Consider the following 13,910-nt stretch of genomic DNA (forward strand, 5'->3'; position numbering starts at 1 on the left):
CTGTAACTGAGATAATAAATGTGATAATTGAGCAAAAGCCCAAGTTCAAGAGGGTGACAATTAATGAAACTGAAAAATCCTCGATTTTTACAATTGATCTTCTGAGAAACAAAGATAAGAAAAGAAAGTCAGCAGTTAACCGAAGGTTATTTGATTCTCTGTCTCTTCTTAGATAATAAGATGGAAAGAGATAGGGAGTCGACTGAGCCCTAGTTAACCAATGTTTGTGAAACTAGCCCTAAGCGGCGCACTTTTCTCTACGCCACGCTCGCCACCGATACTGCCTGTACGGCCGAGCAAAGGTTTTAGGCCGGTATTCATAGTCCGTTCTTATATTTAAGATCATCTTAAGTATACTCTTAATGTGTTTTCAACCAATCACAGAGCCGTATTAGCGTCTTAAGACAACACTTAAGATGATACTAAAATAAGAATCGACTATGAATACCGGCCTTAAAGGTTTTCGATATTAATCCAATTTTTAGTATCACTTTGATATCAATTGCATTATTGCATAATGATTGATATCAAAGCGCTGATGAAAGCACCGTGTGCCGAAACGCGTCCGCAAATGTAGAATCTAATCTATTCACCGACTCTTAGATGATAATTAAAATATTCCACCGTCCAAAATAGCTTGTTAAATTTGGCCTGAACCACATTGTCGTCAATCATTGCATCATTATTGCATAATGATAAATGGAAGCATTTAGCGCGTATGCGTACGTCCTACGGTACACAACGAAACAAACTTTTAATCTTGATATTACACATTAGTTAATTAACTCAGCGCATGCGATGGCACGACAGTGTTCTGCGCACAAAAGTAAATGAGACGTACATCGTTCTAATATACGCTGATAATTGCTTCGCGTTAAGTGTATATTCAAACGGTCGTTACACAGTTATATAGTTTCTTTCCAGCTTTTAGAGCGGTCATCGCGAGAGAGCGAAGGAAAAAAGCGATGACGCTGGGACGACCGAGCGAGTAAACGTGATCGCATTAATGGAACATCAGAAATTGTCGTCTCATTAGCACGTTACGGTGCTAAACGTCGATTCGACGATGTCGACTCGACATCTATCGACGAATCATTTCTTTTACTGGAATTAATAATTCGCTTCAAACTTGTAAAAAGTTTTAAGCGAAACAATAGTTATTGAAGGGAATAAAAAACCACGAATGTAAGTGCTGTAATGCGACGAAACAAATATAATTTCGCGAGGGAGAAAAAAGCGCGAGACAGTAAACCGCCAAACAAATTTTGCGCGTCTTTCGAAGAAGCTTCGCAAAGACAATGGGTCTCTTGGCGTCACGTTAATCCGGTGGGATTGTTTCAGTACCTGTGGAAGCTACTGCAGTTTTGGGTGCCGTTGCCGGCTTCGTAGTACTCCTGCTGGCTCTCTTCCTTTACCTGTCCCGGAAGTGGTGCTTCACGCCGCCTTCGTCCACCGCGCTCTTCGGCGGAGTCTGTGTGCCCCTCTGTGAGTCCACCAACAGCTCCACATCTCAAATCTCGAAAAACATAGGTATATGACTTTGGTCTCTATCCCCGATTTCCATCCTGCGTTTCCTACCTCGCATACCTGGCGCTTGGAATTTTCGAATTTCATTTCAACTTCGCCCCTCGCTGATCCGCGTTAATTTTCAAGTTTGTCAAATGAGTCTACGAGGTAAATCGCGATCGATCGATCTGTAATCCGTTACGCCAGATTTCCGATTGATAAGTTTATGTATTCGCGACTCTTCGCGCGGTGCGAATAATTCATAATCGACGTGATTTTGCCCCACAGGGAAAGCATTCTCCTACTCGGATCCGGAAACGAGCTCCGATTCAGAGGAAGACGCTCTCCGACGATTAAACTTACGTTCGCATCCTCCGCCGGATACGCTGACTATCCAAGCGGAGGACGGGCCGACTATCGTAGGTGAGCAACATCGACAGAGTGGGATTAAAATTCAACTAGAATTTAAAATTAAAGTGCCCATACGTATGCAAATGCGCGGAGGTGTTCCATTTGTGTTGCATTTCCTACACTTGTAATCCATACACTGCAATAATATAATAATATGCGTATCGATTCTCCTCACGCCAGTGTAGCAATAATGCAGAAAAGTATTATTTATTTACACTCTACTTTCTGTAGAATTTTTGTACTCTTTAATTTTCACGAAATTTGATTTTACACCAGCGCGTACAGCACAGATGGTTGCATTATAGAAACGTTGCAATCTTGCAGATTACAGTTCAATCTTGCAGAGACATTGCAGGGATATAAAATTGCAAACTTTCGATAGCAAAAGCTTGCTATGCCTTGAAAAAGGCCCGGATGTATATGTAATTAGTAAATTCTCTGCTTATGTACAACAACGACAAATTATTCCAAAAATATTGCACTGCAACATTGCTATAATGTTGCACTGCAGTCTCTCTGAGGGCGGACATTTCAACGTTGCTGCAATCCTTCAGAAACGTTGCAGTAATGTTGTGCAACGTTGCTGCAATATTACAATCTTGCAATGTAACATTTCTGCAATCTTCCTGCAATCTTTCTGTGCTATGTGGGAGCGCGTGCATTTCTCCCGCGTCTTTACACGAGAAAATGAGAGAAATATATGAATAATTATTAAATATAATTCCTTTTGAATTTGTTATAATCGTTCTTTGTAGATGCTGGGACCACCTCCAGCAGCTGCACCGAGGAACACTCTCCAGCAGATCAACAACAGGTGATTTCTTGACCACGTTTGAGAGGGATTTTAAGGGAACTCGAGAGAGAGAATCCTGCGACTCTCGGACGTACGTAAGAGATTTGCGTTCAACATTCTATTTCGTCTGTTTTAGTGCGTGGTGGAAGTTGGTGCTTCTAGCATTATACTTGATAGTAGAGAGCAGGAAATACAAGTTGAGCAAAATGACTCGACAACCAATGACGTCATTACAACGATGGGCACAGTGGCTACCGAGGAAATCGGTAGTTTGGAAGTCGCTTTCCTATATGATGCCCCAATGCGTGAGATGACAGTACGTATAATTGTCATTTAATCGTTCCATTCCATTTTTTATTATTTTTTAATATCTATTTCAGTGAAATGCTCGTGAGGGAATATTTAATATTTGTATATAATATATTATTTTCAATGTTACTCTCATTTTGTATTGTAAGCGATAAATCCCTATATTTATTTCAAGTTAATTATTTACAGGGCTGGGAAAGTTAGTTTATAAAAGTATCTAGTTGCAGTTGCAGTTTTTCGTTAAAAATGTAACTTATAGTTGCAGTTACTCAAGAAGTAACGAATCGTTACTTTGTAGTTACTTTCTTGGAATAAAAATAAAAACATCGAATCTGCATTTGAATTGTAAAGCGTTGATAGAGGCGTTTATGCGCAAAGACAAGACCTAATGCGATCTATGGAGGTTTAAGAAACATATAAAGTAACGAAGTTAAGTTGGAGTAGCCAAAAAAAGTAACTGTAACTTCGTTACAAGTAACGAGTTACTTCCCAACCCTGATTATGTAATTACGGCTATCGACAAATGAGATGTTATTTTTCTTGTTACAGGTTCACGTATTACAAGGGAGAAATTATCCCTCTGGGATTGGAGGCAGTCAGGTACGATTAGTCCTGCTACCGTCGAAAAAGCAGAGACGCAAGACCCGAGTCCGGCAAGGGACGTCTCCGCAATACATGGAGAGCTTCTTGCTGCCTCGTGTAAATCCGGAGGATGTAAACGCGATGGGAGTACGGCTCAGAGTGTATCTGTGGGGCGGCCGAATGATGCGTCGGGAAAGATTGTTGGGTGAAGCCAGAGTGTCCTTCGATCATATTAATCTCCAGTTAGAAACCACCCTCTGGTTAACTCTCCAACCACCGCTTTCTTCCTCGGTAAATTATTCGACGAGTTTTATATTTAATCATCGCTGATCAATATAATCTGTGCCGGAGTAGTTGCCAGTGGAATGGAGATTGTATTACACTTTCCAGGCGCAGGACTGGGGAACCACCAGCAGTTTAACTCGCAGCGATTCCACGGGATCCCAACAGTCGGTCCAGTCGTATGCCTCTCCGGCTATACCACCTTATGGCAGCAGCATGAAGGGGGGCAGTGTCGCCGAGATCCTAATCGGTTTGGCGTACAACGGCACGACGGGTCGCTTATCAGTTGAAATAATCAAGGGTTCCCATTTTCGCGGCGGAGGCGGGAACGATACAAAACCTCCCGACACTTACGTCAAATTGGCTCTTATTGATAGCAACAATCACGAAATGGGTCGGTCTAAGACCGGCTTGAAACGTGCCCAACCAAATCCTCTCTATAAGGAGACTTTTATATTTCAGGTAACTTTTACGAGTCACTGACTCTCCTCGTTTCTTGATCCTTCAACTGCGGCGCGTTACAAATTAAATGACTTTGCCACTCGATGGCACGGATGTATACACGCTTCTCGCAGTTGAAGGGTTAACGAAAGTTTCTATTTAAAATGTGATACATGCCATTTCGTTGCTGAATATAGATCGCATTGTTCCAATTGGGAGACGTGACACTCTTCCTCTCTGTGTACAACCGTCGACGAGGCGGAATGGGCAGAAAGGGACGGGAGATGATCGGTTGGCTCTCTCTGGGTCTGAACAGCTCCGGATCCGAGGAACTGCAGCATTGGAACGACATGCGAACGGCGAGGCAACCGTTGCAAGTACAACGTTGGCATTCGCTACTGCGTCCTTGAGGTGTCTTCGTGTGAGTGCCTCTCATGGATTCATTCTTGTTGCGACTAATCGAGCGCGAAACAACTTAGCCGGTACTCGCCGAAGAGTACACGGGAGACAGAGACGGGCGGTTCTGGAGAAGAACAGTTGCTTGCGGCAGGCTTATCTCGAGAGAGAGAGAGATTTCAATTTTTTCTCCTTATCTCACGGAGACACACTGTGTACTGCCTGGTTCAAGAACGGAAGTCAATATTCCAATCGGTCTGTCAATCCCAAGTCAGAGCCCGAACAATACAAATGTCCAAATGGCTTCGCAAAAGATGTTCCGATTTCTATGTCTGTTAAACAAAATACGATGTAACAATATAAAGTTCCAAGGATGTCTTAATGTTTCAGAGCTCTGTTAGACAAGTACCAATGTCTAAATGGCATTTCTAAGTATCTCGAAAGATGTCCCCCCTTAACTGTCAATCGACTTTCAAATTAAGCCCTTTAAAAACTTTCTGGGCTGTTGTTTTGTTCGGGATGCTCTGTTTGGAATACTGTAAACTCTGAGTTACAAACTCTTGTCTAAATGTACCAAGTACATTTCCTTTTTGATACGCTGATGGGAGCAGTGTGGCTAGTCTTCGATGTTGAGGGTCCCGGCGATCGCGCGATCGTCCCGGCGTTTATCGACGTTCCGGCCCAATCGTCGTACCTGTCCTGTCGCATGGTACGATACTCTCCGACTCGACATGTGCCTGAGCCAATCTGAATCATTTATTTTTTACTTTGTGCCTTTCACCCTTTTTATGCCGCGCGCCACGCTAAATGAAGGATTGTCGTGAACTGTAAGCGGAATTCAAACGTCCGAACGACGTCATTTCGGAAACCAGATGGTTACATCTCTTGACTTCACAATGCTTTAAGATGCAGGGTGGTTACGCGATAGAAGATCCAGGTTTTCCCTAATCATTTTCAAAGTGCTCTGAGAATCCGGAAGATATTCTCGCGTGGATCGGGAAGATGCTCTAGAAAAATTACAGTTTTTCCATAATTGTTAAAAAACATTCCAGGAAGAGCCAAAAGTTCCTGTGATTTAGTAAAAATGTTCTTGAAAATCGAGTTCTTGCTCGATTTCTATTTGTATCGAAGCCTAAGAAAAGTTACTTAAATCTTCAGAGATTTAATAGGAAATTTCTGCGAAGCTAATACTTTAATGTTGGAAACGCCGTTGTTTCCTTGGAAGGAAAACATTTCTTGTTTGGAAGATTCAGTTGAGAATTTAGAAAAATGATTCGTGTGTCCACCCTGAGCTGGGATAACATCGACACAATGAATTACCATCGTACAGTCGTATCTGTCAGTTGTGTGGAGCAAGAACAGAATTGTTCAGACACGTCTTGATTTTTGCCTCTTCAATTACAACAGCTATTCAATAGAATAGAGTATAGCTAATAAATATATTAATACAATATCAAGGTAGTAAACGCCTTTGGTGAACTTTATCTTCTTATTATTCGTGAATTTTTTGTTTTCTAGTTGAATATATTTCAACTTTTTTCCCCCCTTCTACTAAACTTCAGATAAAATATGCCTGAGATAAAGTCACGTGTTTATTTAATTGGCTTAAAGTTGATAATTGCTCTACTATAATTTACAGTTAAATCTACAATTATTGCTAAGATTGTCGAAAAGAATTGATTTTTTTCTTCATCAAAGAATTGGAATATTTGAATTTGCATTTTATTGTAGTATTAAACAAATGTATTACTCATTACAGTCGCAATATACATAACAACATAACGTGTCAATAATATTGTTGTTTTTTTAAATTATTACTGCAATTGCATCATTGTGTCGATATTAACCCATCTTATCGTATATAATTGTATATTCGATCCCGATATCCGATCTGCTTGTGTTTGTTCTATAGACATGTAAGTACATGTCTATGGTTTGTTCATGTGAATCAATGTGGCGAATATCGGGCCCGTGTTCTCGCATGCATTTAACACTGAATATAGCCATCCGATTTTTCCTCATTAATACTTAGCCTTATTACGCAGTTCAACAAGAAAGGACTCGAACAAAAGAATTAATCATTCCTTGCTTTTTCTTTTTCATGTCGGTTAAAAAAAACTAAAATCAATGTTAAAAAGAAAATTTTTCGTGTGGTTCTCCTACAATTATGGCATGTGATGCGTTGAAGAATTTTTATCTCATTTGAGCAGGTTTTGCTGGCAGAATGTAAGTTTAATGAAATTGAGATACCAATTCGCCGCAATATTTTGCTCAAATCTGCTGACAAACTGCTTATTGAGTGATCCGAAAAATCCTTAAATTTTAATAAACATTTGAATAACATTTAATAAAATTGAATGATTTTCTTGTAGTATCATAGATATTCTAATATTTAATCGGAGAAACCTTACTTTAATCTTCATAAGTTTTTTTAAGGATTGGAAGTTTCAACAATACTTAATTTTGAATGAATAAAAAAATTTCTAAATTATTATATGCTGTAATTGTATAACGTAATAAAGTTTATTGAAATATTTCAAAATTGTGACGTAACAAAGTCTGTTTTAAATGTAATTGGAGAAAGAAATGATAAGAAATAATTATATCTGCTTTCGGATTTGACAAAGTTGATTTTTGTTGAACTGCGTTATTGTAACTTGGGCATGATGAATGAAACGTAGATGCCTAGTAACAGTTAAATCTAAAACAAACGAAAAAAGTATCAATGATGAGTTTAGTCCAATGTTAGTTGATAACTTAAGGATTATACATGGTATCTAAACACCAAGATTGGTCGTTGATTTCATGCATTCTTTCAAGAAATAATTTATTGTCACTAGATTCTTAATAAGTTAACGTTGCTAGCAATAATATTAAGTTAAACGGCCTCGCAAACTTAATATTAGCTGACATTAGCAAAATTTATACTCGTCGAAGGGCTTATAAAAATAATGTATACCTACGCACTTTATTTATATGCGACGGTGGTTGTTTTTATCGTTGATTCATTCAGTTCGGTTTGTTAACTTTAAACTTTACAACTGGTATCTCACGTTCCCTTCAGGTGTGCCTGAGAAGAGAGAATCTGGATGGATTAGCAACAAATTGTAATAGCGAGATAAGATTAGGACACGGGCATTGGTGTCTTGAGATGGTTCGAGAATGGATTGATAACATGCGTGGGCCGGCAATTGTCGCCGCGACGTGACGGCGGTGGCGGTTCAGCGAGACCTCTCGGAACACGAGATGGAACACGAGACCAACAGTTTGACAATTCAATGACGCACAATGACTCGCAAAACGCACTTGGTAAACGCAAATGTGATTGTAGAGTCGATATATTATAACTGATGAAATAGAAACATACACACGATCACAAGTACGCTAGGGATGGTGGCATAATCTATGCATTAATATTAGAATTTTTGAGCAAGGGGTTCCACCGTCAGTAGCTATATTAGAGAACACGCAGAAGTAGAGGATAAAGATTAAGGACGCGATAAATTTACGCCCAAGTTAGATTACGGGGGAGAAATTGATTTAATATAAAAGATGTACAAAATATTGGGAAACTACGCATACCAATTTGATGCTCTTCTGTTTCTTATACATGTTTCGACTGAAAATGCCATTTCTTTCAGCAAACTTGACTTTTTTATTCACTAAAGAATGTTTATAAGCTATATCTAATTTTTCGAACATTTTATATTCATAATCATTTAAATGACGTAATTAACACGCGAATATAGAATTTGGCTCATTGAAGCACGTTAACTTCGTATTTTAATTTTGTTTCAAGTTCTTTACGTCTTATGTTATGAAAACTGTGTATACCAGCTTTCTCGATTGTCTGGCAAGCGTGATTAGTGACTTACGAGGTTTGATACTGTCATTAAAATATAGAAGTGCATAGTAATAACGTGGAAAGTAGCCTTAGACCAAAGGATCGATTAGGGGACCCCTAGATCAGCGGACAAAGCCAGCGCGACTGATTAATGAACAAACAGATGCTGTGAATCATTTAACGCTTGACTTTTTCAAGCCTCTAGTAGTAAATTTTCATCATGATTACATATTGATCCATGCTCGAACTATTTTGTCATTTAGGAGAATAAAATAATTGCGGGGACTCAGAAATCTCCTTTAGAACACGAAGAATTGTTTTTATCGCACAGCGCGTGCTCTCTTTTTACATACAATATATGCGCTAGATGTGCGTTGCAAACGAGAATTTAAAGCATTCTAAGAATGAGAATTTAGGGCATCCTAAACGTAGCAGTGTTTTAGACCCCAATTAGTTACCTTTTGTTTGTAGGTACGTTAATTTATTTAAATAGATTTTTTTTTCATACGAGAAAACATGCAAGACACGTCTCCGTGTCTGATTTCGGTATCCACTTGACATGGATTATGGAGTAGCTCAAAATAAGTGATGCGTTAATTTTCATTTCAATTGCCTGTTTTCAGGTAAATTTAACAATTTTCAACATCACAACTGTATGCAAAAAATATCAAGATACGAGCATCTGGATATATGATCAGAAGTGATTTATACAGAAAATTATAAAAGAGTTCCAAGCTTGCAAGATATGATATTGAGGGAAATACAAAAATGATGACCGTAGTGCGAAAAATTAATTATATCAGAGACAGAAACAACCTCTTTCATTTGCAATACAGATTTGCTTGTACTTTTGTACAGAACTATATGGCTCCTATGTTTCAAATTCCTATTCGTTCTATACATAAAAATATTAAATTCATATCGCAGTTTGTTACTAATTGCCAGTGTTTTAGACAGAATATTGTTAATTGTGTCTACGTTAAGCTTGTGTTCTATTGGCAGAGCCTACTGACACGTTCTGATAGCGGCTTGCTAGAAGAGCAGGTTGTCATTTCGTAATCATTTAAAGTTAATTTTTCAACCTATGCTGGTTTTTGACTCTTTTACGAGTATTGTACTCCCAAAGTTTTGGACCTCTTTCAACCGGTGTTAAGTGGACGTAAATATTTTTGGCAGTACCTATTATTTGTCGGAAAAAAAGAAGAAATTCCCGTATATTTTCTCTATAGCATAAGGAAAACGGGCTAAATATGGGAAAGTTTCCTTAACCAGATGTTTAAAGTACAGTACTACAGCAGCTATATGAGTGTAGAATGGGTTAAAGCAGCCCCATTTTAGTGTTAAATGTGTGTGCGTGTGCGCGTGCGTGTGAGCGATATGTTAATATCATATATAAGTACACACAGCACGATTTGTTTCGTGCGTCATTAGCTGATATTGTTAGAGAGTACTTCTGAGTCCTAGCGATATTATCGTATAATGTACAGTCTGTTTATAAACAGCACGATGCTAAAGAGGAGAGAAGCGTTCAAATCAATTAACGACGTAGCGATATATCAATCTCTCAATTTGAAGATTATATCATTCGTTTTCTATAACACGAACTGGAAATTAGAGGGGATTCTAAGAATTCGAGAGTCAGCACCCGAGTGACGTATGTTAAATTAGCGAGTAGTTTTTTAACTTTTAGGTCTTTTACTCTTTCAAGTGTAAAACGTAATTACGATAACGTTAATCTTACCACACGTTTTTCACTTTGCGTGATATAAGCCGCTGGATATGTAGGGAGCGACCAGCCTGTTTTACATTTTCACCACACCGAGATATGGTTTTCCAATTTTCCTAGAAGGACAAATTCGCACGAAAAATAGGTTTTGTTTTTTAAGAAGTTATTTTGCACTTTGTATTTGACATTCAGAGATGAACGGAAGTTACGATTCGGGTAAAAACAGTCGGCTGTAACGAACCTATTAGATACGTCGTTAAGCTTTGTGCCAGTCATCTTATTTTTTTAATTTCTTTAGATTTAGAACGTTTTCGACCGAGGCGAAGTTGTCCCGGGGACGATTAAGGAAGTTACGTCTTTCATAACTTCTGTGTGATAGAAGTAAACAATTTTTCTTATTTCCTCGATCTGCTCTAGAGTTTTGTGATCATGCTGCAGGATTAGATAGGAATTATTCGTTAATAGATACTTAGCGTATCGAGAGGATAAGAGAGCCAAGGTCAAATTGAAGGATGCACTTCGCAATATTCCAACGCATTTGCGAAAACGAGAGAGCATGCGATATCTAGATTTTCTTACAGAAACAATATGATAACGTACACCGTGTCTACTCTGTTATTCTATTTTATTACGGAACAGGCGTCCCGCCTGGTCCCCCGTTGCAGAAGACGACGACAAAATAACGAGGCGTGGTATCGGATATCGCGAAGATTATAAACAGACTATCCTCGGATTTTTACCTATATTTTTCATCTACGGCACCCGTTTCTCTTGATAAGCATTCAAGTTTGAATGTCTACTGCACAAACTAATTATCTTAATCAATGTTATTACGTGCTTATAAATTAATAATAATTATTATATTCATCGCGTTTTATAAAAATGTATTCTAATATATAATTAAACTAACAATAAATTTATCAATAGTTAATATCGCAATATCGACATTTCAGTGTCTGTATCCCGAATGCAACGCCGATCCTGGGCCTCAATCCAGCCCATACTTTTCCAGCAGCTCCTTCTTCTTTCTGACCAGCAGCGCCTCTTGAATGTCTTGCTGCGACGGAATCAACTTTTGTGCCGTTGTCTCGACCTCGACCTCGTCCTCCGATTCCTTCTTGCGGGACACCCACTCCTCGATGCACTTTTCTCTCGCCTCCTGCTCGGCTTTCTGCTCCAACGGTATCAGAATACCGTCGTCGTCGTCCATGTAGCCGTAATAGTCCGCGTCGATGTCCTTCATCAGTTCCGCGCGAGTCTTTCGAGGAGGCGGCGGTGGTTCCTGCTCGAACAACTCTCTGACACCCGGTAGCTCCTTGGCCGCGCCGAAATATTTGTAACCGCGATTACCGGGCACCTGTAATTCGATCGAACGCTCGATAAATCTCTCTGACCTTTCATAGATACGAAAGAATCAATTAATATTAATGTTAAGTCTTCTGATTGAGTCGATGTTAAGGTGTTAAATATTTGAAGACAATAGGGGCAATGTGAGCCGTCACGGATCTTCCGTGAATAAAAAATTATAATATATGTAGTTTACATGATATTCGATAACAATTTGTTACGTGGAAACGTTTCGGTCAGCGCATGCGAGCCTCTTCAGTCCTAATATTTGGTTTTCGTTATAAATAAAGATTAACATATGCTAAAAACGCGACGAGTCATTTGGAAATTCCCTAATAATGTATAATTTTTTATTCACGGAAGATCCGTGACTGCTCACATTGCCCCTATCGTCTTCAAATATTTAACACCTTAACATCGACTCAATCAGAAGACTAACATTAATATTGTTTTATTGGAGCCTCACTCTACAATCTTAAAAATTAATTAAATATCGCCCACAACTTCACCTCGCGCCCCTCGTGGTCTAACATGCGAGGCCCGACTCTTGAGTAATCGGGTCCGCCGAGCTCTTTTATCTGCGCCTCCCAGTGTCGCTTCTCTCTAAGGAGCTTATTAATCTCGTCGTTCAAGTCACGAATGCGGAACTCGCCGAGCCCGGCATTTTGAATCTGGGCAACCTTCTTCGCAATTTCCCGAATTATCTGCATCCGCCACTTCTCCGCCTTACGCAAGTCTCTACACTCGGAAGCCAAGTACGGCCTCCGCTCCTGTTCCTTCCGTGTCCCTTCGTTGTTTTGCGCTGCTCTCCAACGAGCAAGCGTTGTCCTGAATAGTATTATGTATATTAATTACTGACGTCAATATTGATTGAATATATTAATAATCAGATTAAAACTCGTCACGGCAAATATACAAGTTCACGAAACAGACGGCGTTAAAAATCGCACTTACATAGCCTTCTCTGCATTTCGTGCCTAGAAAAAAAGAACGAAGCGTTTGTTAACAGGATAAAAGGTCTAGTAAAATAAGTAATAAAATAATATAGATATTTACCATCTATGACTCGTGCTTTTATGCGAACTGTCTTGTGTAGATTAATTATCCGTAGATATCACCGCCACCAAGATCACTTCCAGATCGATCGATTTACAATAGTACTGCATCAAGTAAAAACAAAATGCAGCGTTAATAAACCAATATCGTACCTTAATCTTAAACGTGAAATTATTTGTAGCGGGATAAAAAATTTACGACTTTACGTCTCAAAGTAAACAGTTTTGAAATCTTACGGTGTTGGTTTTTAACAAAACGAACAATCGCGTAGAAAAACATATTTCATTTTGCAATATAATTGTGTATGTATCATAATAACATTAATTATCAAAACCGGTTGTGCTTTCGCAAATTTCAGGTTGTCAATTGTTATCTACGGATACCTTACGAGGTTATGTTACACGCGGCGTGCACCACGCACAGCACAACAGATTAACAAATAGACAGATCGCCAACCAAAAGGCCCAAGTCGAGTACACACTTCGTCCCTTACCGACAGACTTTGCCCCTAGGTGCGAGTCTGGAATAAATATATCCGACTTTACCGACAAATTTTGCCCTTTGGTGCGAGTCCGGACTAAATATAGCAATGTGTGCATACGCAAGAGATTTTAAATCTCAATATAAACTAGAGACAAATGAAAAGGAAACAAACTTTAATAATTTATGGCTATTGTTATTATATGTACTTACTTTTTTTTAATGCATGCAGAACGACAGAGGGGACAAAAGAAAGAAATAAGAGAATTATCCATACAGAAAGGTTGCAGAAATGTTACATTGCAAGATTGCAATATTGCAGCAACGTTTCTGGAGGATTGCAGCAACGTTGAAATGTCCGCCCTCAGAGAGACTGCAGTGCAACATTATAGCAATGTTGCGGCGCAATATTTTCGGAATAATTTGTCGTTGTACATAAGCAGAGAATTTACTAATTACATATACATCCGGGCCTTTTTCGATGCATAGCAAGCTATTGCGAGCTATTGCAATCTGCAAGATTGCAACGTTTCTGCAATGTAACTGCAACCATCTGTGCGTATGGCTAATACATTTCTTTCATAGAGAATAAAAGCTGCTCAAGATTGCTTTTGAAGTGAGATTCATAACTTACATATGTATAATCTAAAAAGTCGGAAGGAATAATACAATTTTTTGGTAAAGAAAATGATTGACGATAATTAAAAAAACAGTTGCAGATGATTGAAATATCAGGC

The 13,910-nt window shown here is 38.9% G+C and overlaps 2 protein-coding genes across 8 annotated transcripts in view; one reads left to right on the forward strand and one right to left on the reverse strand.

Moving 5' to 3' along the window:
* Positions 1 to 10,945, forward strand: part of LOC105558720 (synaptotagmin-14) — a 13,564-nt gene extending 2,619 nt beyond the window's left edge. Inside the window, exons 2-8 of one of the 3 annotated variants that reach the window (XM_012006559.1) lie at positions 1,342 to 1,530; positions 1,795 to 1,929; positions 2,673 to 2,731; positions 2,847 to 3,026; positions 3,569 to 3,892; positions 3,998 to 4,345; positions 4,522 to 10,945. In XM_012006559.1, coding sequence (XP_011861949.1) covers positions 1,342 to 1,530; positions 1,795 to 1,929; positions 2,673 to 2,731; positions 2,847 to 3,026; positions 3,569 to 3,892; positions 3,998 to 4,345; positions 4,522 to 4,734 — 1,448 coding nt within the window. In that variant the 3' untranslated portion in view covers positions 4,735 to 10,945. Of the gene's footprint in view, positions 1 to 1,341; positions 1,531 to 1,794; positions 1,930 to 2,672; positions 2,732 to 2,846; positions 3,027 to 3,568; positions 3,893 to 3,991; positions 4,346 to 4,521 lie in introns of all 3 variants that reach the window. The other 2 variants (XM_012006558.1, XM_012006560.1) reach the window with 2 other exon arrangements.
* A 90-nt stretch (positions 10,946 to 11,035) lies between these two features.
* On the reverse strand, positions 11,036 to 13,382 carry LOC105558721 (pre-mRNA-splicing factor ISY1 homolog). 5 transcript variants are annotated; one of them, XM_012006566.1, is made up of 5 exons: positions 13,187 to 13,382; positions 12,694 to 12,797; positions 12,592 to 12,614; positions 12,147 to 12,465; positions 11,036 to 11,647 (listed from the first exon to the last, which is right to left on the reverse strand). In XM_012006566.1, the coding sequence occupies exons 2-5, from the start codon at positions 12,694 to 12,696 to the stop codon at positions 11,279 to 11,281; spliced, it is 714 nt and encodes a 237-aa protein (XP_011861956.1). In that variant the 5' UTR covers positions 12,697 to 12,797; positions 13,187 to 13,382; the 3' UTR covers positions 11,036 to 11,278. The 5 variants fall into 5 exon arrangements, with proteins under 5 accessions (XP_011861956.1, XP_011861951.1, XP_011861955.1 ...); XM_012006561.1 differs by lacking the exon at positions 13,187 to 13,382 and adding an exon at positions 13,077 to 13,175; XM_012006565.1 differs by lacking the exon at positions 13,187 to 13,382 and adding an exon at positions 13,082 to 13,172.
* Between the last annotated feature and the right edge of the window lie 528 nt (positions 13,383 to 13,910).

This window comes from Vollenhovia emeryi, unplaced genomic scaffold, assembly GCF_000949405.1.
Source record: "Vollenhovia emeryi isolate VEMERY1.0 unplaced genomic scaffold, V.emery_V1.0 DF939317.1, whole genome shotgun sequence".
Taxonomy (NCBI): Eukaryota; Metazoa; Arthropoda; class Insecta; order Hymenoptera; family Formicidae; genus Vollenhovia; species Vollenhovia emeryi.

Excerpts from the sequence above, each read along its gene's own strand:
- LOC105558721 (XM_012006566.1), bottom strand. Across the intron at positions 12,466-12,591 it reads CGAAATGCAGAGAAGGCTAT|GACAACGCTTGCTCGTTGGA; the intron begins GTAAGTGCGATT and ends AATACTATTCAG. Across the intron at positions 11,648-12,146 it reads TAGACCACGAGGGGCGCGAG|GTGCCCGGTAATCGCGGTTA; the intron begins GTGAAGTTGTGG and ends ATCGAATTACAG.